This window comes from Sorex fumeus, unplaced genomic scaffold (assembly GCF_029834395.1).
Source record: "Sorex fumeus unplaced genomic scaffold, SorFum_2.1 ptg000015l, whole genome shotgun sequence".
Lineage (NCBI taxonomy): Eukaryota > Metazoa > Chordata > Mammalia > Eulipotyphla > Soricidae > Sorex > Sorex fumeus.
This window is the reverse complement of record NW_026606072.1, coordinates 4,811,744-4,837,242: the sequence shown is the minus strand read 5'-3', so window position 1 is coordinate 4,837,242 and position 25,499 is coordinate 4,811,744. Positions and strand designations below refer to the sequence as shown.

The following is a 25,499-nucleotide window of genomic DNA, read 5'->3' as shown; positions in this document are numbered from 1 at the left end:
ACAATCAAAAATGCTGAAGGAAAAATTTGTCCTTCAATGAATGGATTTTTTACCTTTATTTTTTATAGTCTAATTCAGTGGCTTTTGATATTTTTTACATCTGAAATCTGGCAACCAGTATTTTCAACTTTTTTCTAAATGTGATCTCTTTCCAGCCTTATTTCCTTCCTGTCATTCCCAATTCCCATCCTACTAGTTGGTCTTCTAGTCTTGTGCTTTGACGCCCCATTTATGCAGTATTTACTGGTGAACCCACTAGCCCTTTGAAATATCTCCCTGACTCCTCAGTTTTAGTTCTATGATTAAAAAAATTAATTCAGTGCCATACCAGTGGTGTGCAGGCTTTATTCCTGGCTCTGTGCTTAGGAATCATTCCTATTGGGACTTGGGGAACTTGATGGGATGCCTGGGATACAACCTGGGTGGCCACATACAAGGCAAGCCCCCTACCCATTGTACTATCTCTCCAGCATCTGGTCCCTCAGTTATAATATGGAGGTAATAAAATTACATGACTATCCTTTCACATGTCTTTCTCGGTTTTCCTTTTCTTCTCTTTGTTGATTGCTATGGTGGTGGATGGGGGTTCGGCACTTGATTGCAACTTCTGGGATGGTCTCAGGATGGAACTCTTACCTCATGCAGGCAGCTGTGGTGCTCTAATTGAGTTACATTCTAAGGGCCTCTCAGTTTCTTGTTTCTCACCCAAATAGCTAGTATATTGCTCATTATAATAGTCTTGTATTTTTTTTTCTTTTTTGGTTTCGTGAAGCAAGATGGTTATTATTGAAACTTACCTAGAAAGATGTGAGGGAGGGGGAGAAAGATGGTGTGAGGGAGGGAGGAGAAAGATGTGAGGAAGAGGGGAAAGAGAGAGAGTGAGAGAGAGAGAAAGAGAGAGAGAGATACACATTCAAAAGAGAATACAGGCTTCTCCAGAGTGGAAGTAAACAAGCAAAGAAATATAGAAACAAGCAAGCAAGCAAGATATGTGTTCAAGGGAGAACATGGACTTGAAGAGCTGTTGTCCTGTATTTTTAGTTCTGTTGTAAGAAGGAGCATTAACTAAGAATAAAACCGTACTGTCTTAATTTTTTTCTGAAATAGTTTGTACGTAGATTCAACACAAAACAGTACGTGCTACATTCAAGGAAAAAACCTTATGTTACTCACTAATGTTTTTCATATATATGTATATGTGTATGTGTATATATATATGTATATAATGTATGTTTAATTAGCTTGCCTTTCTATAATTTTGTAATTTTACTAGTTTCTTTTCCTTTGGAATAAAATTATTGTTTCCTTCAAGATTTTTTAAAACTAATTTTTCCACTTTGACATTTGTTTGTTAGACCACAGCAAGTTACCTTTCAAGATTCAAATAATCCTGTAGAGTCATCAGCTTCTGATAATGATCCTATGAGACAGAGGTTTTCTGTGAAAGCGCATTCACGGTCACCCTTCCTTATTGTTTCCGATGGATACATGGTCACAACTCTCCGATTTCGTGATAACTTGTCTCCATCAGTGCTCATGAGATCCCTTTTGCTTGCTGCAACCCAGCAGCTTGAGAAGGCATACCAAAGTGTGGTAGTGTCTAAGGTATGGTGCTTTTGGGGATCACTTGTTAAAGTTGTCCTTTTAGTCTTTTCCAGTTTAAACTTGACTGCTTAAATTATGCTATTTCTTACCATAGATGTTTATTATCCAGTAAGTCCTTGGAATGTAAAATTGTGCATAGAGTTTTGCATTGCTAACGAGTTATAAGTAAGATTTTACTCATGAAAATCTTTTTTTCTTCTGTAGCCAAAAGGCAAAGGGCTGAACTTGCGGTCACTAGATTCTCTAAGGTCTAGTCTATTAAAACATGAAGGAAATGAAAGTTCAGCTGACTCTCCTGTTCCCAGATTCTTGCAGGCAGAGGAAACAATGAAGTTAAATGAAAAACTGGATTTGCAGGTACTTGGTAGCAGTACCTTATTTGCTTTCAACAATTACATATTGCCTTTATTCTAGGAAGCTCTCCTTTTCTTATTAAAAGGAAGAGAAATTTGAGAACAAAGTGATTTTTTTTTTTGTGGGGTGGAGTTAAAGGTACTAAATGGTATTGTATGTAATTTTTTTCTTTTTGCTCGTTTTAGGATTTTGAAGCAGAAGAAGCTAATGAGAGCAAAAGCTTTCCAAACAACTTATTCTCTTCCTGGAACCAGAAAGATGATTCATTGTTCAGTAGTGCCATGGAGGGAAGATTGGAATTTGCCTCTATGTTTGATACAGTACATGCAAAGGATAATACTGAGGAGACAGATAGAACCATTACCAAATTGCATTCTATCCAGAAAAATCTCCTTGCAGCATGGACCGTAGGAATTTCAAAGAATGTGGCTGAAAAAGATTTGTTGTTAAATTATACAGTAGTTTGCATCACTCATTTTTTCTACATTCTTCAATTTATAAAATGTCCGTCTTCCAAACTTGATATATTTTTAAGCACAAGCCCAAAACATAATGAGTGGGTGCTTTGTATCTTTCAGTTTTTTCATCAGTGTTTGTCAATCCAGTATTGGGATTTGAGATACAAACAAGATTTGGGACATTTGGTAAAGCTGACCTCAAATACCATCAAACTTTTGTTAACTCAGCAGCACCAGGCTCAGTTATTCTCTGAGACACTTCTGGCTTGTTTTCATTTACTCAGGATGGTAGCTGATAATTTAAATGGAATATATTGTCTCCAGCCTGAAGTTATTTTAGCATCGATTGATGGAAGTACAACAGCAAATCAAGACTCATTGGTGGTACCCATCTTTCAAACATTTCAAGATTTTGGTTCTCTGGAAAGTGGGTCTTGGAACTCATCTTTAAAAATTTGTCCTCAAGCAGTAAATTTGGTTCGAAGGCCTGGACACAGGTAGAATTAATTTTATAAAAGAATCCTGTTAACCTAATTGATTATTTCCAATCCAAACAATTGAAATGTATGAAATGTAATTTCTATATTATACAATTCACCTCTTTAAAAGTGTAAAATTTTGTGGATGGAGTGATAGTATTCCAGTAGGGATCGCATATGGAGCTCCGAGTACTGCCAGGAGTAATTCCTGAGTGCAGAGCCAAAAGTAACCTCTAAGCATTGCCTTGTGTTGCCCAAAATCAAAAACACAAGTCAAAAAAAAGTATAATTCTGGATTGGAGCCATAGTATAGCAAGTATGGTGCTTTCCATTCATGTGGCCAACCTGGGTTCAACCCTTGTCACCCCATGGGGTCCTGAGCCTCAGTAGACATGATCTCTCAGTGCAGAGCAAGGAGTAAACCCCGAGCACTGCCAAGTGTGAATCCCAAACAAGCATTTTAAAAAAGTGTATAATTCTGTGACTTTTTTAGAATAGTCACAAGAAAATAGGAAAACACCAGTTTTACAATATTTGCATCACCCACAGAAGAAGCTCGATAATAAATCATACTCAGTATAATAGACTTTATGTTACTTTAAAATATTTTTTGTTTAGGTAAGCACTATAAAAATGAAAATAGTGGCAAATGCATTTATGATTATGAAACTATGCAATTTTGGGATCTCCCAAGTGGTAGTTGGATGCCAATCTCAACAAGTCTTGGCTATGTGTGTTGCTGGTGCCAGGTATGTGCTCCTGCCTTCTGCACCATCTCCCCAGCCCTGGTTTTTAGTTTTTGTTTTCAGGCCACACACAGTGGAGCTTGAGGCTTTCTCCTGGCTCTGCACTCCAGGATCACTCCTGAGTGGTGCTTGGGTACGATATATGGTGCCAGACATTGAACCCCTGTCAGCTGTGTGCAAGGAAAGAGCCTTATCCACTGTTGCCCCTACTCCTTTCTGCTCCCAGTATACATAGGTTTTTTTTTTAATTTTTATTAGTGAGACATCATGAGGTACAGTTGTAGACTTACAAATTTTGTGCTTGAGTTTCAATTATACAATGATGAAACACCCATCCCTCCACCAGTGCCCATTTCCCACCACCACGGATCCCAGTATCCCTCCCACCCCCCATCCCCTCATCCCACCCTGCCTCTGTGGCAGGGTATTCCTTTTTGTTCTCTCTCCTTTTGGGTGCTGTGGTTTGCAAAAGAGGCATTGAGTGGCAATCAATACATAGGTTTTTGTTAGTCGGACTTTATACTTTATTTAAATCTAATAATTTTGTAAGTCTGATCAGTTGGTACATCTGTGAAGAATTTAGGAAGCAAAAAGAGAACAAGAAGGAGACTCCATTTATTCATATCCACTCTGCAATTGACTTTAATCATTTCCTGATTTCATGTACAGATTGAATGTCCTCTGGAAAATATTGTATGAAAAAACTCTGTGGTATCAACTACAATTAAGCAAAACAGTTGAGGAAGGTGACAGAGTGTTGGTTGAAAGGATGACCCATGAAGCATCTACTGTTAAGTCACTGATTTATCATATACAGGCTAACTTACAGTCTGCTGGAGTACGTTTGAACCAAACTTTAGAACTGAAATCTATTCATGGTCAGTATCTTAGATATAATATATAACTTCATGAATGAGCAATAGAGTTAAATGGACTTTGATTTTATTAACTGTTGCTATTGTAAATAATTTCTGAAATCTTTTCTTTTTTTAGTAGGAGAACTGCTATTTATTCAGCCATTGATTAGGCTGATTGAATTGGGCATGAACTCCACCTTACTTTTTTTTAAATTTTTTATAATTTTATTTATTGAATCACCGTGAGAGCAGTTGCAAAGCTTTCGGGTTGAAGGCTCGGTCATACAATGAAACACCCATACCTTCACCAGTGCCCATTCTCCATTACCAAAAACTCCAGTATATCCCCATTTCAACCCTTCCCCTACCTGTGGGACAGATGATTTCCACATTACTCTCTCTCTACTTTGATTACATTCAGTATTTTGACACCAGACCCACCATTATTATTTGAGATTTTACCCCAACACTCAGATTTGCCGAAAAGGCAACAGCAGACAATTTGTTTTCTATCGCTGGTTATGAATAACATATGATGTTGCATGGCTGCAGTAGTGCCATGGAATGTTGAAATTCTGAAATTTTAACAATTAAACTGGAGGGATTTCTACCAAAACCTGCTGGGTTCCAAGATTTGTTCCTGAGTCTCTTGGATCGTGGCCTTTAAGCAGCTTGATCAGGAGCCAGAGAGGCCATTTGTGGGCGGCGAATCGGGGTCTCATTGAGATGGGGAGGAAAGGGTCAGCTTCACCCCCATCCCATGAGGCCCCACGTGTCTTGTCACTGCGGGTTCAAACCTGACTGTCCCGTCGCCTCTGGAGGATGGCGGCCATCAAGCCGCCAAGGGGAAGCAGGCAGAGGGACAGCACCCTTTCCCCGCTGGGGTGGCTAGGCAACAGTAACCTACTGCGGGGTCTGGACGCATTTTTGCCAAAAGCCTCTGGGTTTCAAGATTTGTTTCTGAGTCTCTGGGATCATGGCCCTTAAGCAGTTCAATCAGGAACCAGAGAGGCCATGCCTCCAGTTATATAGCTGAGCCGGAAGTGGTTTGTGGGTGTGTCTCCCACATGCCTAACTTTTGGCTGTTTACTTTCTTGGTAAACTTTGCCCCAAGTTTTTGGGATCTGGCCAAAGGTACAGCAGCAATTTTGGGGTATCTGGAAGTCTGAAGGTGCGTGCCATGAGGCTGCTGATGCACTCGCCTCACAGGTACAGATTGACCTGTAGGCGGCACCATACCCCCTGAAATTTTTTTTTTCTAATTTTTTAAAAAAAATTACTGCTTTTTGAAATAATTTCTGGTTGAGATGCATCCACTGAATCTTAGAGTAAATTTTTATAGAGTAATGTAATTTGCCATGACTAATTATTGGTTAACAATTTCTGTAGGTGAAGAGTGCTTCCTGTTGGGATCATATGAAAAGTCTATTCAGTTGTGGAAGGAAGCTCTACAAGAGGCCCAACTGAAAGGTAGAAGGGATATCATATAGGATGATATTTGACATATTGTTGGTAGGAATATTTCTAAGCATGGTGTAGAGCTTAAAAATAATTCTCAGGGTTGGAGTGAGAATATAGGGGTTAAAGCAGTTGCCTTGCATGCGGCTGATCCGTGACCCCCCATGGTCTCACAGAGCACTACTGGAAGCTACCTCTGAGCACTAATACAGGATCACTGTCGAATGTGGCTCAACCACACACACCCTCTCCAAAAAAAATATTTGTAGATTTCTGGAGGGTATTGTGCTAATAAAATAAGCCAGAGGGAGAAGGACAAATACTGGAGAGCTCACTCATCTGTGGTATATAGGGAAATAAGAAAAGGAATGGACGATATTAAATGGTTGCCAACCCCCGGCCTTGGATTACAAAACTAAGATAAACATGCAGTGAAGGGAGAAGGAAAAGTGAAGAGGTGAACTAGAGGTGACATGGGGTCAGTAATGGAGGGTCTTAGGCACTTTGGTGGGTGGTGAGGTGCAGTAACTGTACATACCACAAATGTCAAAATCATAAATTAAATACTATTATAACCCTGTTACCTAAACTGCAAATAATAATTTAAAAAATCCCAAATTTCTGAGTACTCACACTTTATTATTTATTTATTTATTTATTTTTGCTTTTTGGGTCACACCCGTCGATGCTCAGGGGTTACTCCTGGCTCTCACTCAGGAATTACTCCTGGCATTGCTCAGGGACCATATGGGATGCTGGGAATCGAACCCGGTTGGCCGCATGCAGGGCAAATGCCCTACCCGCTGTGCTATTGCTCCAGCCCTAGTACTCTTACTTTCAGAATGCTCAAATAGTATAAGTTTTTTCCACTGTCAGAAACCCTTATTTAAAATTATTTTTAAAATAACTGGGAATGTGGTGCAGGTGATAGAGCACATACCTCCAGATGCAAGGCCCTGGGATCTGTACCTGATACCACATGATACCCATGTGATACCTGACACCCCACCCCAGCACTCCCAGGTGGGACCCCCACAACTCGTAACAATAAAAATAAAGTAGCTCAGTAATTGGCATTTATAGTACCCTCTTTTTGTCTTTAGCGGACCTTCACTCTGAGAGGATGAAAATTTGCAGCATTTTGGATACAGCGTTAGATGTTGTAGTCTGTGACATCATGGTCATGGTCCTTCCATTGTTCATCGATTTGCTTGAGCAGGCCCAGTAACATCTCCATCGTGAAACTTGTTGTTACTGTGTTTGGCATATTGAATATGTCACGGGTAGCTTGCCAGGCTTTGCCGTGCGGGCCAGATACTCTCGGTAGCTTGCTGGGCAGAAAGTAAAATAGTTCAGAACTTAAAATGAAAAAAGACCAAAGTATTGCTGTCCTAGTAAACATTTTTAAATGTACTTAAAAATAAAATGGATACAGAAAAGTTCATGAATGTGAATCTTAAGGAATTTGCAAATTGTGACAGCTTCCATCTACCTAGCATCCAGATGCAGAACATTGCCTCAATAGTATGTTTTTAATGTAAACCAATTTGTTTTCCCGCTTAAGGAGGAAGAAGGACATGTTATCTTCAGATACGTTATTATCTTTCTCTCCTATATTGCCACCTCTACAACTATAATTTAAATGATGCTCAAGGGTTGTGTGACCAGCTAGTAAGAGAAATACTGAGATGGTCCCATCTGCCTGTAAGAGAAAATGAAGATTGCTCAGGTAATGCCTTTCAAAAAATCAGTATGCCTGCTTCCTTAAATTGTATTTAGGTGTAAAATTGATTACACATAAACTTTACTGCTTTTTCTTTGTGATGTGATGTGTTTTATATTATCATGGCTTTGGAGTATTAGCTTCTCAATAGTCACGGTCCTCCCGTTGTTCATCGATTTGCTCGAGCGAGCCCAGTAACGTCTCCATCGTGAGACTTGTTACTGTGTTTGGCATATCGAATACATCACAGGTAGCTTGCCAGGCTCTGCCATGCGGGCGAGATACTCTCAGTAGCTTGTCGGGCTCTCTGAGAGGGGCAGAGGAATCGAACTTGGGTCGGCCATATTGGCTGCGTGCAAGGCAAATGGCCCTACCGCTGTGCTATCGCTCCAGCCCGGTTATATTTGTCTTTTTTTTTTTTTTTGTCTTTGAGCCACACTTGGGTGCTCAGGGCTTGCTTCTGGTTCTATGCTCAGGCATTACTCCTGGTTGTTGTGGTTGAGGGACCATATGGGGTGCCAATGATAGAGATTACTTTACCTGCTATACTCTCTCTTTGATCCTTAATTTTTAATTTTTATCTTTGGAGCCTCAGGGCTTAGTGACCTGAGGTGAACTGATATAATAGTTTTCTCGTAACCCTTTAGATATAAGATTAGATTCTCAGATATTCCAGTATACCTTTAACATATTTATATTTTCTTTAACCATTGGCTGGAGCGATAGCACAGCGGGTAGGGCGTTTGCCTTACAAGCGGCCAACATGGCCGACCCGAGTTCGATTCCTCCGCCCCTCTCGGAGAGCCCGGCAAGCTACCGAGAGTATTGGATATGCCAGACACAGTAACAACAAAGTCTCCAATGGAGACGTTACTGGGCCCGCTCGAGCAAATCGACGATCAACGGGAGGGCCTTTACCTTTACCTTTTTAACCATTGCTTATGCTTATCTAGTGAAGTGAAAAAAATTACAAGATCATTTAGTTAAAAAAAGAAACAACAGTTTCTGAATAGTCTCAGTTGTTTGGTGTGCCTGAGATTGAACCCAACGCCTTACACATGCAAGACATGTATTCTACTGCTGAGCCACATCCCTGCTTAAGCTCTGAGTCTTTTGTATGGGTCAGGACCACTCTTGATGAGTGCCCTGTGGTTTGAAGGACCGTGCAGTCTGGGGATCAAACCTTGCACCTTCCAATGAGAGGCGTATACTGTGGTCTTTATTTTTTTGCGGGTGGTGGGAGAGTCATACCCAGTGCTGCTCATAATTGACTGTGTGTAAATCCCTGTATTCAGGGATCACTTCTAAGGGACTCCAGAGACCATATAGGATGCTAGGGATGGAACTGGGTCAGCTCTGTGCAAGGCAAGTGCCCTTCCTGCTGTCCCAGAGTTCTATAGCTCTGGTCATGGTATTTTTATTTGCAACAGTCTTTTTGTTTTAAAGAACTGCTGAAGAGATTGCAGTCTCTGGATTGCCTTTTGAATAAGAAGCTTATTTAAATTAAGCAGTAAACAGTGAAAGATAAATTTGAACAAATAATATAGTGATAATAGTTATTAGATGTATATATTGTACATATGAATGTGTCTGGAAGGCCCAGTATATCAATACTTTATAAATGGAGTCATGCTAACTTAGTTCTTCTTTTTTGGTGATGGAGGTGGGCACTCCCATTGGTGTTCATAGCTTATTCCCAGCTCTAAGGATTGGTCCTGGTGTGCTTGTGGTACCATATGGAGTGCAGGAGATTGAACCCCGGTTGGCCCCATGCAGGGCTGGCACCTAAATCCTTGTACTATTTCTCGATTTTCCCATACTAGTTTAATTCTTTATGATTCTTTGTCATTTACCCTCCCCCAATTTTGTATTCATAATGAAAGCAGCAGTACATGCTCATTTTAGACCATTATGAAAATTCTAATCTAATTCCCTTCCTCTCCTTTACCTCCTCCCTCCACCTCACACTATTTTGTGTGTGTGTGTGTGTGTGTGTGTGTGTGTGTGAGAGAGAGAGAGAGAGAGAGAGAGAGAGAGAGAGAGAGAGAGAGAGAGAGAGAGAGAGGAGGGGCTTGAGCCATACCAGATGGTGTTCAGGGGACTGTAAGCAGTGCCAGGGATCAAACCAGGGTCAGTTGCATGACGAGCCAGTGCCTTAATGTCTATTTCTCTGGCTCCAATTCTTTTGCTTCGCAGAGAATCTCTGGTAGTGAGTCAGTGTTGTGAATGAGAGTATATTGTAGCTCCCAAATCAAACACTACAGAAAAAAAACATTAGTCATTGTTCTGGGATGCGGAATATTCTGGGAATGTGACTTATTTGAGTCCTGAGCTCAATTCTTGTGCCAAGTATGGTCCTACTGTGCTCTGAACATCCCCTTCCAGTACCTTTTTTTGTGGCCTCTGTGAAAACAGAATCGCTCTTGTTTGTTTTGGGCCACACCTCAGAGGTTTCTCCTGGCTTAGGGATTACTTCTGGCTCTGCACTCAGGAATTACTCCTAGAGGCGCTTGGGGGACCATATGGGATGCAGGGGATCAAATTCAGGTCAGAGGTATGCAAGGCAAGTGCCCTACATGCTGTACTATCTCTGGGGCCCAAAAGAATCATTTCTTTGGTGCTTATCAGAGTACCTCTGTAGTAAGCCATATCTGCTTTCATCAAGGGGGGAAAAGTGATGGGACAATGGCAAATAGACAATGAAATGCTAGGCTCTCAAATCCACTGTGTTCGGATTGTTTTGTTTCAATCCCACTGTGAGTTTGGGTAAAACTGTTCACTCAGTCATTGTTTCTAAGTGTACATACTCAGAATATAAACTGAATGTTTTGTTCTGTTGTCTTCAGCAAGTATAGTTAACTTTCCTAAATTAGTTTGTAAAGATCATGGGTGCTCGTGGTAGTTCTTTTGCCTGTAATATTTTTAGTATATTTTTGGGAACTTACTACCGCTTGATGGCTCAATCAGAATGTTCTTTGGTCATTTACTGTGTCCTTTAGCTCCTGAGCAGACTCAAGGCAAGTTCGGGGTGAGTGGCAGTGTCCATCCTGAGGCGGCCGTAAGGGTGGTCCAGTCCATGGCTCGTTTCATGGCCGCATACTTCACCAACCAGCTGCTTTTCATCTTGCCACCTCACAATGTGAATGTTCTTCCTCCACTTCACATTAAGACAGGTAATAGACTAAGCAATATTTCCACCTTTTTTGTGGGGGCAGGGCAGGTGGTTTGGGCCATACCTGGTGGTGCTCAGGACTTACTTCTGTGCTCAGGGATCATTTCTGGTGGTACTCAGAGGATCATATGAAGTGCCAGGGATCAAACTGGGGTTGGCTGCATGCAAAACAATTGTCTTAACCTCTGTTCCATCTCTATGGCCTCCTGTTAATTTTGTTCTGTTTTGAATATTTGTGGTTTTTATTATTATTTTTTTGAGCCACCCCGGTGATGCTTGGGTAGTCATAATATGGTACTGAGGTTAGAACCGGGTTGGTCACATGCAGGACAAATGCCTTGTTCAGTGTACTATCTCTCCAGCTCCTTTATTAATTTTTATTAACCCTACTTTTTGCCAAATGTTATTCTGTGTGTTGGAAGACTATTCAGTGGCACCTTATGAAACTAATAAGAAAAAACATTTGCAATTTTTTGTGATTTTTTTTGATGTCAGAGACAGATTTATCCTGCCTGTCATGAATAAAATTAATGAAGTACTTGTATTTTTTTGTTTATTTTGACTTTGTGGCCATGCCTTGTGCTGCTCGGCTCTACTTCCAGCTCAGTGCTAGCTCATGGCATGACACTTGGGGAATCATATGGTGCCAGGGTTCGATTCTGACCTTCTGCAAGCAAAGCTTGAACTTCAGCCTGTTCCATTTGGTTTTACTCACAGAGCAATCTCTTCGACTAATTTCTCTGCAACACTCTAAAGTGGCAAGTGTTATTAGAGACCAAAATCTATCTAATGTGTGGACAATCGAATATGCCCTCGAGTTATTATTTATTGGTGGCCTGGTTCCAGAGGCTGTGTGGTTGGCACATAAACTTGGAGACTGGAAGACATCTGTTTCAATTGGTGTGGCCCTCCAACTGTTTTGTAAACATGATAGCAATTTGAGTAGGTATGTATTTTCAGACAAACTGAAGAAATAGTATAATATTATCACCTAAAAGAGCTTATATTTCTCTTACTGCTGGTATTTACACAGTTTGTAGAGTGAGTTCAGCATTGTCCTAACTTCTTAAATGATGAAAGTTTCTTAAATGATGAACATGGTCTGTATGTACGAATATGATAGCTCCATATAACTACTACACTTTTAAAACATGACTAATAAGACCAAGACCAAGACCAAGAAACTGAATTTTCCATTTAAATACAAGTTTTAGAATATAGATACTATATTCAGCTAGCCTTTACTATGTTGACCAATTTAGTGACCGATTTGTGTTAAAATGGCTTTTTTTCTTACATTTGTTAGTACCGTCTTCAAAGAGCTTATAGTTATTGGGAAAATTTTTCTGTCTTAAATAGGATGTGAATTTTAAGCTAAGCAGACCAATCATTGAATTTTAATTTTTCTGAATGCTATAGTCTTGCTTTCATATTTCTTAATTCAGTAACTCAGCACATATTAAGTGACTTCTGTACCAGGCTCTACATAAGATATTAAGTGGATATAAACTTAAAGGCACATGTCATTTCTATGCTTAAGGTATATATGAATATCAGCAAGATATTATTAAAACTGCATAGGATGGCAAGTGAAGGACTCAGTGGTAGAATAGGAAATCTGTAACATCAAGTGAGAAAGTAAAGGATAGGAAATGCTTTATGTAGGTGATGTCATTTGAAATGATGGACGTTGAAAGGAAGATAGTAGGATTTTTTTTTAATTTTTGCATCACACCTGGTGATGCACGGGGGTTATTCCTGGCTCATGCACTCAGGAATTACTCCTGACGGTGCTCGGGGGACCATATGGGTTACTGGGAATTGAGCCTGGGTTGAGGCGTGCAAGGCAAACGCCTTACCTGCTGTACTATTGCTCCAGCCCCGAAAGATAGTATCTTGACAAATTGAGTAATTTTATCTAGAGAGAATGTTCCAAACATGAGCAAAGACATATGGCAAAATAACAAGGTGTACTTTGGGTACAGAATGCATGTAGGGCAGCAGTTGAGAAAAACAACAAAAGAATTGGAAGTTACAGTAATACCATAATTGGGAAGAACCTTATTACCCTCCCTCCCTTCCTTCCTTCCTTCCTTCCTTCCTTCCTTCCTTCCTTCCTTCCTTCCTTCCTTCCTTCCTTCCTCTGGCCTCCTCTCTTCTTCCCTTCTTCCCTGCCTCCCTCTCCCTTTCTTTCTTCCTTGCTTTCTTGCTTTCTCTCCTTCCCTCTCTACCTCTTTCCCTTCCTTCCTCTGCCTCCCTCCCCTACTACGTTGTTCCCTCCCTCTCTCCTCCACTTCCCTTTCTCTCTCCTTTCCCTTTCTCTCTTTATCTGGACTCAGGGACCCCTCCTAGTAGAGCTCCATGGACCATATGGAGTGCCAGGGATCTAACCCAGGTGAACCACATGCAAGGAAAATGCCCTACCTGCTGTACTATCTATCCAACTCCAGAATTATTTTTTCTAAATGTAGGATAAGGTGAGTTTAATTGTTTTTGAAATTTTCATGTTTAATTCTTCATGTATAAATATTTCTGTTTTACAAAACTTGAATTTATTTCCCTTAATTTTATATGATTTCAGGTTCCAGAAAAAAAGTCTGAATCTGCCATTAAATATCACTCCAGTCCAGATTTTCCAGGAAAAGCTGCAGTGCTTCTTAGGGCAGCCAGTCTCTTTGGAAGCAAAAAATGAAGTGGGCTCAAGATACAAGCAATTTACAGGTGTGTGTTTTTTTAAAGGTTCAAAGCTGTATGAAAAATAACAGTATTACATGTATTACACAGACTTATCCAGAGCCCTGTAAAATTTCCTTCCCATTCATTGTTGTTGCAATGAATAAGGGACGCATGGTGCTCAGTTGTTAGTGTTGGCACACCTGGCCTTGTGCTCTCTGGCCATCACATTCAATAGGTGTCTTGCTCACTCACGAAGTCAGTCAGACATTGCACTTAGTTGCTGGGCTTATGTACATTTTGATACTGGCCACCAGGGGTCGCTTTGGTGTTCACCTTGCTGGGACTTGGACCCAGCTGGTGCTTGCACAGCTTTTCGGTTGTAGTGCCAAGTTATCTGTACTCTCGTGGAGGGATTTAGGAAAAAACAATATAATTCATGATAAAGCCAGGACTGTTATGGGACCTGGGTCATTTTCTAGCACCTGTCTTCATTAAGGCCTGAGTCTTCCAACTCTAGGCTTCTATAACTTATTAAGTGTAGCTTCTCTTTTTAGAATGAACTCACGATGCTTGGAAATCTGACTTTATGCTTTTCTTTGGTAATTTTCTGTCCGTTTCATTTTGGGGGTTTTGGGCCAGATTTACTCCTGATGCAGCATTCACGGATCACTCATGTCAGGGTTAGTGGACCATGTTTCGTGCTGGGGATTGAACCCTGGTCAGCCACATGCAAGGCAGGCACCTCACCCACTGTGCTATCTTCCTTTGGCCCCTTTTCAATTTATTTTTAATTTATTTAAAAATTTATTTTGGTTTTGGGGCCACACTCAGCAATTCTTGGGGCTTAGTCTACACTCAGGAATTCTACACTCAGGAATTACTCCTTGTAGTGCTTGAAGGACCACCGGGATGCTGGGGATTGAACCCAGTTTGACTGTGTTCAAGGTAAGTGTCCTACCCACTGTATTATCACTCTGACCCCTCTCTGGTCCTTTAAAATTTAAAATTTAATTTTTTTTAATGGCTGAAAAGGTAATAAAATTATGTGGGGTTCCATCCCTGGCACTACATATGGTACACTGAGCACAGCTGAGTTTTGTCCCAAAACCAAAAAATAAAATAAAATAAAAACAAAATAAAAACCAAAATGAAGTAGAAATTGGTGATTTTTTGGTTACTAAAGATAAGCCGTAGAAGCTATTGAGGGGACAGTGATCAAACCTAGGTCCCTGTAGTTGAGAAAAATTTATCTACTCCTGAGCTCAAAGTCTCACACTTGTTTATATCAGTTAGTCTGTGTTTCATTATTAGTTGTTTCATTTAAAATTGGAGCTTCCAAGGACCTTTCAATGATGTTAAATGAGAATTTATTGTAGTTATTACAATATAGGTAAAGGTAAAGGCCCTCCCATTGATTGTCGATTTGCTCGAGTGGGCCCAGTAACGTCTCCATTGGAGACTTTGTTGTTACTGTGTTTGGCATATCGAATACTCTCGGTAGCTTGCCAGGCTCTCCGAGAGGGGCGGAGGAATCGAACTCGGGTCGGCCATGTTGGCCGCTTGTAAGGCGAACGCCCTACCTGCTGTGCCATTGCTCCAGCCCAGCTTTAGCTCAGCGGTTACTTCGTGATAGCTTTCGCTATAATCATCTTTGATGGTTCGAGACCCGCGGGCGCTCTCCAGCCCTTTTGCAAACTTCCTATTACAATATATTTGTGTAATTCTGGAAAAAGTTTCATGTTGATTGCCTTTGCTATTTTGTTTTTATTTCTTGTCCTTACTTGGTGGTGTTCAGGATCATGGGATGCTGGGATAGAACCTGGGTCTCCCATATGCATTGCATGTGTTTCAATCTTTTGAGCCTTCTCTGGGACCATTGATTTCCTTCCTTTATTGTTAAAATAATGGAATATCATGCTGACTCAGCTTTAAAAAATTTAAAGAAAAAGAATGACCAATGTAGAATTGTGGCCAAACCAATAATTAAGGATAACTTTGAAAGTAAGAATTAAATAAGGGTTGGAGAGATGGTAAGAGTTAAGGCCCTTTCCTTGTACCAACCCTAGTCTGATCCCCAGCACAGCATAAGGTCTCCAGAGCACTACCAGGGCCACTCCTGAGCCCAAGTGAGCCCAAGTGAGGACTAGTCCCTAGGACTGCCTAGTGTAGACCCTTCCTCTCAGCATAAATGCTCAAAGAAGAGGATGCAAGTAGATTCTTATTTCAGGACACTAATATAAAAATAGGAAATAATAACTTTAAAGGGTGGTAACCTAGAATTAAATGCAATAGTTTTTTAAAAAGAAGAAAAAAAATAAAGTAAAGGAACTGTTAATTTCTTCATTGGTGTGGGTGGTGCATGGGCATACCCAGAGTTGCTCAAGTTTAATTCCTGGTGTGACTTAGGGGGCTGTATGTAGGCTGGGAGTCAAACTTGCAAGGCAAACACATGTCCTGTACTGTCACTGTAGCCCCAGAATTCTTAATTTCTATCTAGAAACTTGGATGCTTTGTATAAGTGTGTCATTTCTGATGATCAGTTTTATTCCAGAGATTTTATCCTACAAAATAGATATGTTTAATAAACTTTCATCCTATACTCTGAATTTGTGCTTGATAGATCCCATTGAAGAGGAAGGTGCAAATCTTCTCTTTGGTTCAGTGCAAGAAGTACTGAAAGCAGCAGTTATGGCTGATGCGGATATTGTTTCAGAGACTTTTCAGCTTCTGATCAGTTCTGCCAAGGACTTCAGTAAGAGGCTGTGGGGCTTGGTGCCGGTTGGCTTATATCTTCCAGCTCCTCCATTATATTGTCCTCAGCCAGCTATTCTTAGTGAGGTAAGCTTAGTGCTTAGTATTTTAACTAATCTAAGGTTGATTTTTTTTTTTTGTCCAGCAATTTTTTTTTTAATTTAAAATTTTGGGCCACACCTGATGGAGCTCAGAGCTTAATTCTGGCTTTGCATTCACTCCTGGTGGGACTTGGGTGACCGTGTGGATGCTGGGGATTGAACCCAGGTTGGCTATGTGTAAGGCAAGCACCTTACCCAGCCCCAGATTTTGTCCAGTTTAAAAATAATCAACTTGATTATAGTCATCAATTTAAAAATGCAAGATCTGAAGACAAACTTTTGTATTCTAGCTTAGCTATTTACTAACTGTATAGTATTGGGTGGTGTACTAACTGCTCTTTAAGTTTCCTTGTCTGTAAAATGCAGATGCAGTGTTGATAGAATCTCTCATAGTATTATTGTGAGGATTAAATGAGATCCTGTAAAATCATTTCCCTTAAGGTTAGATCATCTGGTGAACATTTAGTCAATATTAGGATTATTGTGGTAAAAAAATTACTCTCTATATAGATTTTTGGTTTTGTTTTGTGGCCACGCCTAGCAGTGCTAGGGAACTACTCCCAGCTGGGTGCTTGGGGGAGGGTGGTCACTCCCAGCAGTCCCCAGCGGATCATGTGATATTGTCGGAGATTGAACTTGGGGCTCCAGCTACTTGAACAATTATATCCCTGACTCCTTTATATATAAATTTGTTTAAAGTAGATTTTTTTTCTTTTTCTTTTCTTTCTTTTTTTTCTTTTCTTTTCTTTTTTGGCTAGGGAGCACTCCCACAGTGCTTCTGGGAGCAAGTGGTGTTAGGGATTGAACCTAGGATTCCTAGTCACAATGCAAGTGCTCCAACCCATTGAGCCTTCTCCTGGGCTATAAGTAGAAGTAGGTGTGTATTTAGGCCAGCATAGTAAAGTGTGTCAGAATGAAAGCCTTATATTATTTTGGTCTATTATTGACTTCAGTTGGGCTGGAGTGATAGCGCAGTGGTAGGGCGTTTGCCTTGTGCGAAGCCAGCCCGGCCGAGCCGGGTTCGATTCCTCTGCCCCTCTCGGAGAGCCCGGCAAGCTACTGAGAGTATCTCGCCCACACGGCAAAGCCTGGCAAGCTACCCGTGACATATTCGATATGCCAAACACAGTAACAACAAGTCTCATGATGGAGATGTTACTGGGCCCGCTCGAGCAAATCGATGAATAGCGGGAGGACCATGACCGTGAATTGACTTCATTACTTTTGCCTCTTTTGAAAGACTGTTCTTAGTGGATTGAACCTAGGTCTCCTGCTTGCAAAGTATGAGTACCAGTCCTTTGAAGGATTTAGGGTCATCTTCTAGCCCCAAAACACATTCTTTTTGAAAGAAACTTTGTAACATTTCACAAAAGGATTTAGAAGCAGCAGGTTCTGACTGATGTGGGGGGGGAAACTTTGGATCATAGTCTTTTTAAGTGTTTACATTATAGGAATGGAAAGAAATGATTTTGTTTCTTTTGTTTCGGGGTCACACCTGGTGTGGTACAGGGTAGTTACTCCTGGCTCTGTAGTCAGGAATTACTCCTGGTGGTGCTGGAAATGGATTCCAAAGATTGAATCCAGGTTTGCTGTATGCAAAGCAAATGCCTTATCCGTGTAATAACACTCCAGCCAGAGAAACAGTTTCTTGACATTATGATTTAATGCTCCGAGTCTGTGCCTCAAAAATAGCTTTATAAATTTCTAAGAACACTATAGTTTGAGAAGCGCTGAAATGACTCTATCTTTGTTTTCATTTTAACTTGTTTTATTGGGGCATCACTTCTGGCAGTGCACAGGGATCGCATGCAGTGCTGAGGACTGAATCAGGGTCCGCAGCATGCCAAACAAGCCCCCTAACTACTCTACTATATCTCTGGCCCACTGGTAATAACTTTTAAATTTCTTGTATTGCTCCCACTAAAGGTGCTTTCTTTTTTTCAGGAAGATGGTGATGATCATCTCCTAAAATCTGAGAAAGATAATCGTCAAAAGGTGTCTGGGATCCTTCAGCGTGTTCTTCTGCTTTTCCGCGCTGCGCGCTGTTCCTTTCCTGTAGCGCAGTGGTATATTTTGCAGTTGAGGTGGGCAAGAAAAGTCATGCAGAAGGTATGGAAGTATTCTAGCCGTCTTTGTGCTGTCCTAAAAAATAGGATATACTAGTCTTTGTGAACATTTATAATTGAGACATTTTCAGAAGGAGTTTCTGCCCCATGAATGCATAAATTGCAATTTATTTACAGTAGGCAACCTTGAGACATCATTCTTCCTGCTGAGTCTAAATTGGGTCTCTGTGTAGACTCATTCGATCTGGCAAGGGATAGTGTAATCTAGTCAGTTATTTCCAGGTCTTTTCAGTTGTTCATTTACTTTTCTTTGGGCTCCACACCCACAAATCCTCAGGATTTACTCAGAACCATGTTGGGAATTCAACCTGGGTCCACCAAGTGCAAGGCCAGTACTTTAACTTCTGTACTATGTCTCTGGCACCCAGTTACATTTTTACTCCCCCACAACCTTGGAAGGTTTATTATTTTGATTTTGTTTTACGATACCTGGAAGGTTTTGTTTGGTTTTTCTTTTCACCACACCTGGCAGAGTTGCCTTTTTTCCCCCCTGCCATACCCAGCATTGCTCAGGGTTTATTCCTGGCTCTACAGTGAGGGATCACTCCTGGTGAACATAGGGGACCATATGTGTTGCCAGGGATCGAACGTGGGTCGATGTGTGCAAAGCAAACACCCTACCTGCTGTACTTTTTTTTTTCAGGTCACACCTGGTGATGCACAGGGGTTACTTCTGGCTCTGCACTCAGGAATTACCCCTGGTGGTGCTCAGGGGACCATATGGGATGCTGAGAATCGAGCCGGGAATGAAAAACAGCATGGTTTTTATTCTATGTTATTTAAATACCTTTAAAATCATCCTGTTTTACATTGGCTGCGTGCAATGTAAACGCCCTACCCGCTGTGCTATTGCTCCAGCCCCTACCTGCTGTACTTTTACTCCAGCCCCTATTTTCATAATTTTGATCTGTTAGAGAAACTTGGTAATATGTTCTGTACAGTATCCTGTACTTGTGCTTTCTTGGTGTGGGGGGGGAGTGGGGACAGTGCAGGGGGCTGAACCCAGGGCCTCCTATGCAAGGCTAGTGCTCTGTTGTTGAGCCATATCCCCAGCCCAATATTATGGATTAGTTTGATCCTTTTAAAAATTTTATTCAGATTTTATTTTTCAGTTTTCATTCAGTTTTATTTTAAATTTTCTGCATATTGGTAATTGTGATTATTGAAAGGTTTAATGATATCAGGTTCAAATTTTCTTAGAAATGGATTTTTTTGTAAGTGGAGTTGTGTATTTCCTTGTTTACTCATATCATAGATGTGACACTTGCCTGTCTGTCTCACTTTTAGGTAGATCAGTGAGTTTGAGTCATGTCTCAGACATGTCACATTGTTGATACACATCCACTTTTTCCACATTTACTGATAGCCATTGCTGGTGTCATTATTTTATTAGGGATTGCCAAATGGTAGCTTTCTGATTCTGTCACTTATAGATAATTTTAAAAGTTACTTATGTAGATAAAATGATTTTATTTATTAATTTTTAATTTACCCCTTTGGTATATTGTACATAGTTTTATTTTGGATGAGTGTTGGATGCTCAAACTTCTTTTTTTGGGGGGTACACACCTGACAATTCTCAGGGGTTACTCCTGGCTCTGCACTCAGGAATTATTCCTGGCATTGCTTGGGAGACCATCTGGGATGCCCAGATTGAACTCTGAGCCAGGTTCTTTTCCTCTGCCCCTCTCGGAAAGCCCGACAAGCTACCGAGAGTATCTTGGCCTCATGGAAAATCCTGGTAAGCTCTCCGTGATGTATTGGATATGCCAAACACAGTAACAACTGTGCGTAAGACAAACTCCCTGCCTGCTGTACTACCATTCCAGCACTTAAACTTCTTTGATCTTTTATGCCAGAGGAAAGTTAAAGACAAATTGCATTAACTTCTTTTTATACAGACAAAACTAAGTGACAAAGAGAATAGTTTGATTAAAATTTTGGTCTGGAAAATTGCCCTACATAAATTTGTTGAATTTAGGATATAAGTTTCTGAAATTCTAGCTGATTTTAAAGGTATTTAAATAACATAGAATAAAAACCATGCTGTTTTTCATTCTCTGTGGTTTGTCTTGTCTTTTTTGTTGCTTTATAGTTTCCTTTAATAATGATTTATACAATTAATACTATGTTAATACATTCTCTCATTTTTACTTTCAGATTAGAATGAAAGGGTCTCTTCCTTCCTTGAATCCTTTCCCTCAGTCCTTACTTAATTACTGTAAAGAAGGTGTGTTATTCTTTCGACCTGGACCAACTGGAGACCACAAACTTGATGAAGTTTCCATTAAAGCAATAGGTTTGTTCACCTGAACTGCTTGCTTAGAAATTAGGCGTAAATATAAAAACAGTATGTTTTGTATTTGATTTGGGAAGCTTACTCTTCTTTTCTATTTTTTTGCATTTCTTTAAGTTTTTTTTTCTAATTTTATTGAATCATCATGAGAAAGTTACAAGCTTTCTTGTTTGGGTTACAATCACACAGTGATCAAACACTCATCCCTCCACCAGTGCACATTCTCCACCACCAATCTCCCCTGTATACCCCCTTTCCCACCCTCCCCCTGCCTCCATGGCAGACAGTATTCCCCATACTCTCTCTCTACTTCTGGACATTATGGTTTGCAATACAGACACTGAGAGGTCATCATGTTTTGTCCATTATCTACTTTCGGCACATATATCTCCCATCCAACTGATTCCTCCAGCCATCATTTTCTTAGTGATCCCTTCCAGCTATGGGGCAATTCTCCTGGCCCTTGTATCTACTGTCCTTGGGTGTCAGCCTCATGTTATGTTATTCTATACTCCACAAATGAGTGCAGTACTTCTATGTCTGTCCCTCTCTTTCTGACTCATTTCACTTAGCATGATATTCTCCATGTCTATCCACTTATAAGCAAATTTCATGATTTCATCTCTCCTATCAGCTGCATAGTATTCCATTGTGTAGATGTACCAAAGTTTCTTTAACCAGTCATCTATTCTATCGAGCTTGGGTTGTTTTTAGATTTTGGCTATTGTGAACAGTGCTGCAATGAACATATAGGGACAGATTTTATTTCTAGTGTGCTTTTTTGCATCCTCGGGATATATTCCCAGAAGTGGTATTGCTGAGTCATATGGAAGCTCAATTTCTAGTTTTTGAAGGACTGTCCATATTGTTTTCCAGAAAGGCTGGACGAGTCGGCATTCCCCTGAACAGTGAAAGAACGTCCCTTTTCCCCCACATCCATGCCAGCACTGGTTGCTTTTGTTCTTTTGAATGTGTGCCAGTCTCTGTGGTATGAGATGATATTTCATTGTTGTTTTGATTTGCATCTCCCTGATGGCTAGCGATATGGAGCACTTTTTCATGTGCCTTTTGGCTTTTTGTATTTCTTTTTCGAGGAAACTTCTGTTCATTTCTTCTCCCCATTTTTTGATGGGGCTGGAGGTTTTTTTCTTGTACAATCCTATTAGTGTCTTGTATATCCTGGATATTAATCCCGTATCAGATGGGTATTGGGTAAATATTCTTTCCCATTCTGTGGGCTCTTGCTGTATCACTGTTTCTTTTTAAGTGCAGAAGCATCTTAGTTTGATATAGTCCCATTTGTTTATATTTGCTTCCACTTGTATGGTCAGTGCTGTTTCATCCTTAAAGATGTTTTTAGGGAAGCTTACTTTTTAAAGTAAAGTATTATGGTATTTTACTTTGTATGTAATGTAAATACTATATATTATGTAATGGTATTAAACTGAACATTTATTTTATAAATGAATTGTGGCAATTAAGGTATTATTGTTATTTAAATTAGAATTTTTTTTTTTGTTTTGGCGACACACTTGGCAGTGCTCAGGGATTACTGTTTGTTCTGCACTCAGAGATCACTCCTGGTGAGCTTGGGGGACCATACAGGGTGCCAGGGATCAAACCCAGCATGGCTGAGTGCAAGCAAGAGCCCTGCCTCTCTACCTTACCTTCTGTGTTATCTCTCTGGCCTGAACCATTCATTGTTACTTATCAACTTTGTTTCCTTCCTTGCTAAGTTACTATACCCAGTTATGACCCCCAGTTCCACCCCAGCACTGTATGTATTCCTATTGGCTCTCAGGCATTGCTGGTTGTGTCCCTTATAAAAAAAGAAAAGAGAAGTGATAGTACCAAAATTAGGGTCTCACACATGCAAGGCAAGTGCTCTACTACTGAACTATATTCTAAACCCCCAAATAGAATAAATTATTTCTATATAAATATGTTTTTTAATATTTTGTATAACTGACTTGCATGAAATATTCCAGAATAAAATGATAAAAATTCTGGAAGGATGCCCATAACTTATCTAAGTTGTTTACAGCAAATATTTTTTAAGAAAGCCCAGCAGAAGCAAACTTGTTAAAATTGTAATATATGTACATACTCAAACATTTTTTTCATAATTGTGTTCTTGATTTAGTTTGCTTCAGAGAACTTTGTGCTTTGTGTTGGATGCTGCATATCCGTGATAAGTTATCCTACAGTTGCAGACAATATCAGAAAGCAAGAGAAAATGTGGAGGAGAAAAAGGTATTTACTTGTACAACAATAAGAAAAATGCGTAAGCATTACTTGGAAAATAAATGCTTGATTGAAGATTTAACTGTTTGTGACAAAACATTCTGCTGAGCTTATTCTCATCTATCCAAGAAAAGTAATAAGGAAATCAACCTTTCAATATCCATTTAGGACATTGAAGTGGAGTTTGATTCCTGCCTGGTTGAGCACTGTCTCAGTGCAGTGGAGTGGGCTTATCGAATGCTTCCCTTCTCTCGCTTTTCTAATACTGAGGAACTTATTCAGGATCTGATTTTGAGCCTTATCGGAGAACTACCACCCATCAGAAAGGTAATATGAATGTTGGTGAAAATAAACTGAATCAGAGACTCTAAAAGGCTTTCATTTTAATTACGCATACTATTACTCATTAAACTTTTTTTTTTCCTCTGAAGGTAGCAGAAATTTTTGTGAAAGCATTTCCCAATCCTGAGGACATAAGGGTTTCCTTAAGAGAGAAATACCACTCTCTCCTACAGAGACTGAGACACTGTGTTGTGAAAGGTACTACAACTGTTCTTTAGATATCCGGTAGATAACTTGTTGAAGATTCACATTTTTGATTTTAAAAGCATTTGTTTTATTTACTTCTTCAATGTTTTGGTTTGTTTTTGGCCACTCTGTGGGACTCAGGGCTTCCTCCTGGCTCTTAGGGATCTCAGTGTCTAGGGTTCACTGTAGGTCTGATGCTGGTAAACACTAGGGGTGCCAGGGATCGAACCCAGGATACCCACCCACAAGGCAAGTGCCCTACCTGCTGGACTACCTCCCAGCCCTAGAAGCATTTATTTTCTAGTGCTTATGTTTCAGCCTCTCTGCTGTTCCTTGGCAATAGGTATATGAGAAGGCAAAACTTCCTTCTTCTATTTCCCAGTACTTCTTATAGTTCCCAGTTAGAAAAGTATTCCTCTGTTGCTGTGGATTCAGATAACTGACTGCACTCTGGCTCTGCCAGCACAATGTGATCGGATGCAGTTGTTGAGTTGGGTCAAACCTTTCCTTACCGATAAAATGAGTAGATTCATTCTTGGCTTATGAATGTATTTTGAAGAAGGACTAAATTAGATGAAAAAAATATAAATGAGCATATATATATAAACGAGTATCCTTTGTATAAGGCAGACTTTTGAAATTTAAAATTAGTATTCTGGGCTAGAAAGATAGCACAGTGGTTAGGGAGTATGCCTTGATTATGGCTGATTGGGTTCCATCTCCAGCATCCCATATGGTCCCCCCGATCCTGCCAGCATTAATTCCTGATCCAGGAGAAACCTTTGAGCAGTACCAGGTGTGGCCCCAAAATAACTAAAATAAAAATTAGTACTTTTTCTCTCTCATTAGGGTGATTTATGCTTTTGTTTTGGGAGGGATACGAAGAAAGTTTTATTGGGGATGTAGGGAACAGGCACTGAGGAGGGGTAGCTCCAAGGCTCTCAGGAATGCAGGCCCTCCCTGCCCTGACCTGTGCAGTGACCCCTAGGTAGGCATATATTTGGCCTACAGTTAGCCACCTGACATGAGTTGCTTTTCAGCCTCCATGTCTTCAGGCTTATCATGTTAAACGTGGAAAAGCCTCATTCTTGGAGATGTTGATTTTTCTGGTGGACAGAGAACCTGAACTTGGCCCTATATAGAACCTCAGTTCTGTATAGAGCCTCCTGGTTCTACAGTTTGGTGTGATGGACATGATGACTTGACCAGTGTGGACTGAGGTCACTGCTGCCCTGAGTCTTTCCAGAAGTACTCTCATACCTGTTTGGAACCCGAGATTGGAGATAGCATGGGAGCAATCTTCAGGGCCCCTTAGGGCAACCTCTGGAAGTAATAGGCATCAAGGAAGGGATCAGGGAGATGGGATCAAGGAGGCTGTTGTTTGCAGCCACTGCACATAGCGCCTCATGGAGAAAGAGCACAGTGACAGAATTGGCTATAGAATATGCTCTTAATTTTATTTTATTCAGTTAAGATAACTTCCTTGTCTTGTTATTATACTAAAATGGTTGTAGTATCATATATATTGTTTAATGACTTAGGTATATTTACAATGTTGTGAAATTTTTTTTTCCTGTCCCATGCCCAGTAGTTTCAGGGATTGAATTTAGGGCTTCTGAATGCAAAGTATGTGCTCTAGTCCTTTGACCTATCTCCCTGGACTAATATGGAATATTTTAAAGAGTTCAATTTAGGGCTGGAGAGATAGTATAAGGTTAAGGCACTAGTCTTGCATGTGGCCTACCCCAGTTCAATTCCTAGAACCCCATATGGTCCCTCAGCACTGCCTGAGAGATCCCTAATCACAGAACTAGGAATAAAAGCTGAGCACTGCCAGAAATAATTCTTTAGGACAGAGCTAGGAGTTAAGCCCTGAATACTACAAGAAATGATCTTTAAGCACAGAACTAGGAGTAAGCCCTGAA

General features: G+C 40.3%; 1 protein-coding gene across 1 annotated transcript in view; it reads left to right on the top strand.

Annotated features, from left to right (window-relative positions):
* Nucleotides 1-25,499, top strand: part of CPLANE1 (ciliogenesis and planar polarity effector complex subunit 1) — a 114,522-nt gene that overhangs the window by 14,265 nt on the left and 74,758 nt on the right. Inside the window, exons 9-23 of the mRNA XM_056112091.1 lie at nucleotides 1,356-1,605; nucleotides 1,810-1,962; nucleotides 2,145-2,914; nucleotides 4,312-4,520; nucleotides 5,889-5,969; nucleotides 7,522-7,686; nucleotides 10,680-10,853; nucleotides 11,570-11,798; nucleotides 13,434-13,573; nucleotides 16,149-16,366; nucleotides 18,325-18,489; nucleotides 20,667-20,805; nucleotides 22,946-23,055; nucleotides 23,215-23,373; nucleotides 23,478-23,586. Of these exons, the coding sequence (XP_055968066.1) occupies nucleotides 1,356-1,605; nucleotides 1,810-1,962; nucleotides 2,145-2,914; nucleotides 4,312-4,520; nucleotides 5,889-5,969; nucleotides 7,522-7,686; nucleotides 10,680-10,853; nucleotides 11,570-11,798; nucleotides 13,434-13,573; nucleotides 16,149-16,366; nucleotides 18,325-18,489; nucleotides 20,667-20,805; nucleotides 22,946-23,055; nucleotides 23,215-23,373; nucleotides 23,478-23,586 (3,071 nt within the window). The remainder of the gene's footprint in view (nucleotides 1-1,355; nucleotides 1,606-1,809; nucleotides 1,963-2,144; nucleotides 2,915-4,311; nucleotides 4,521-5,888; nucleotides 5,970-7,521; nucleotides 7,687-10,679; nucleotides 10,854-11,569; nucleotides 11,799-13,433; nucleotides 13,574-16,148; nucleotides 16,367-18,324; nucleotides 18,490-20,666; nucleotides 20,806-22,945; nucleotides 23,056-23,214; nucleotides 23,374-23,477; nucleotides 23,587-25,499) is intronic.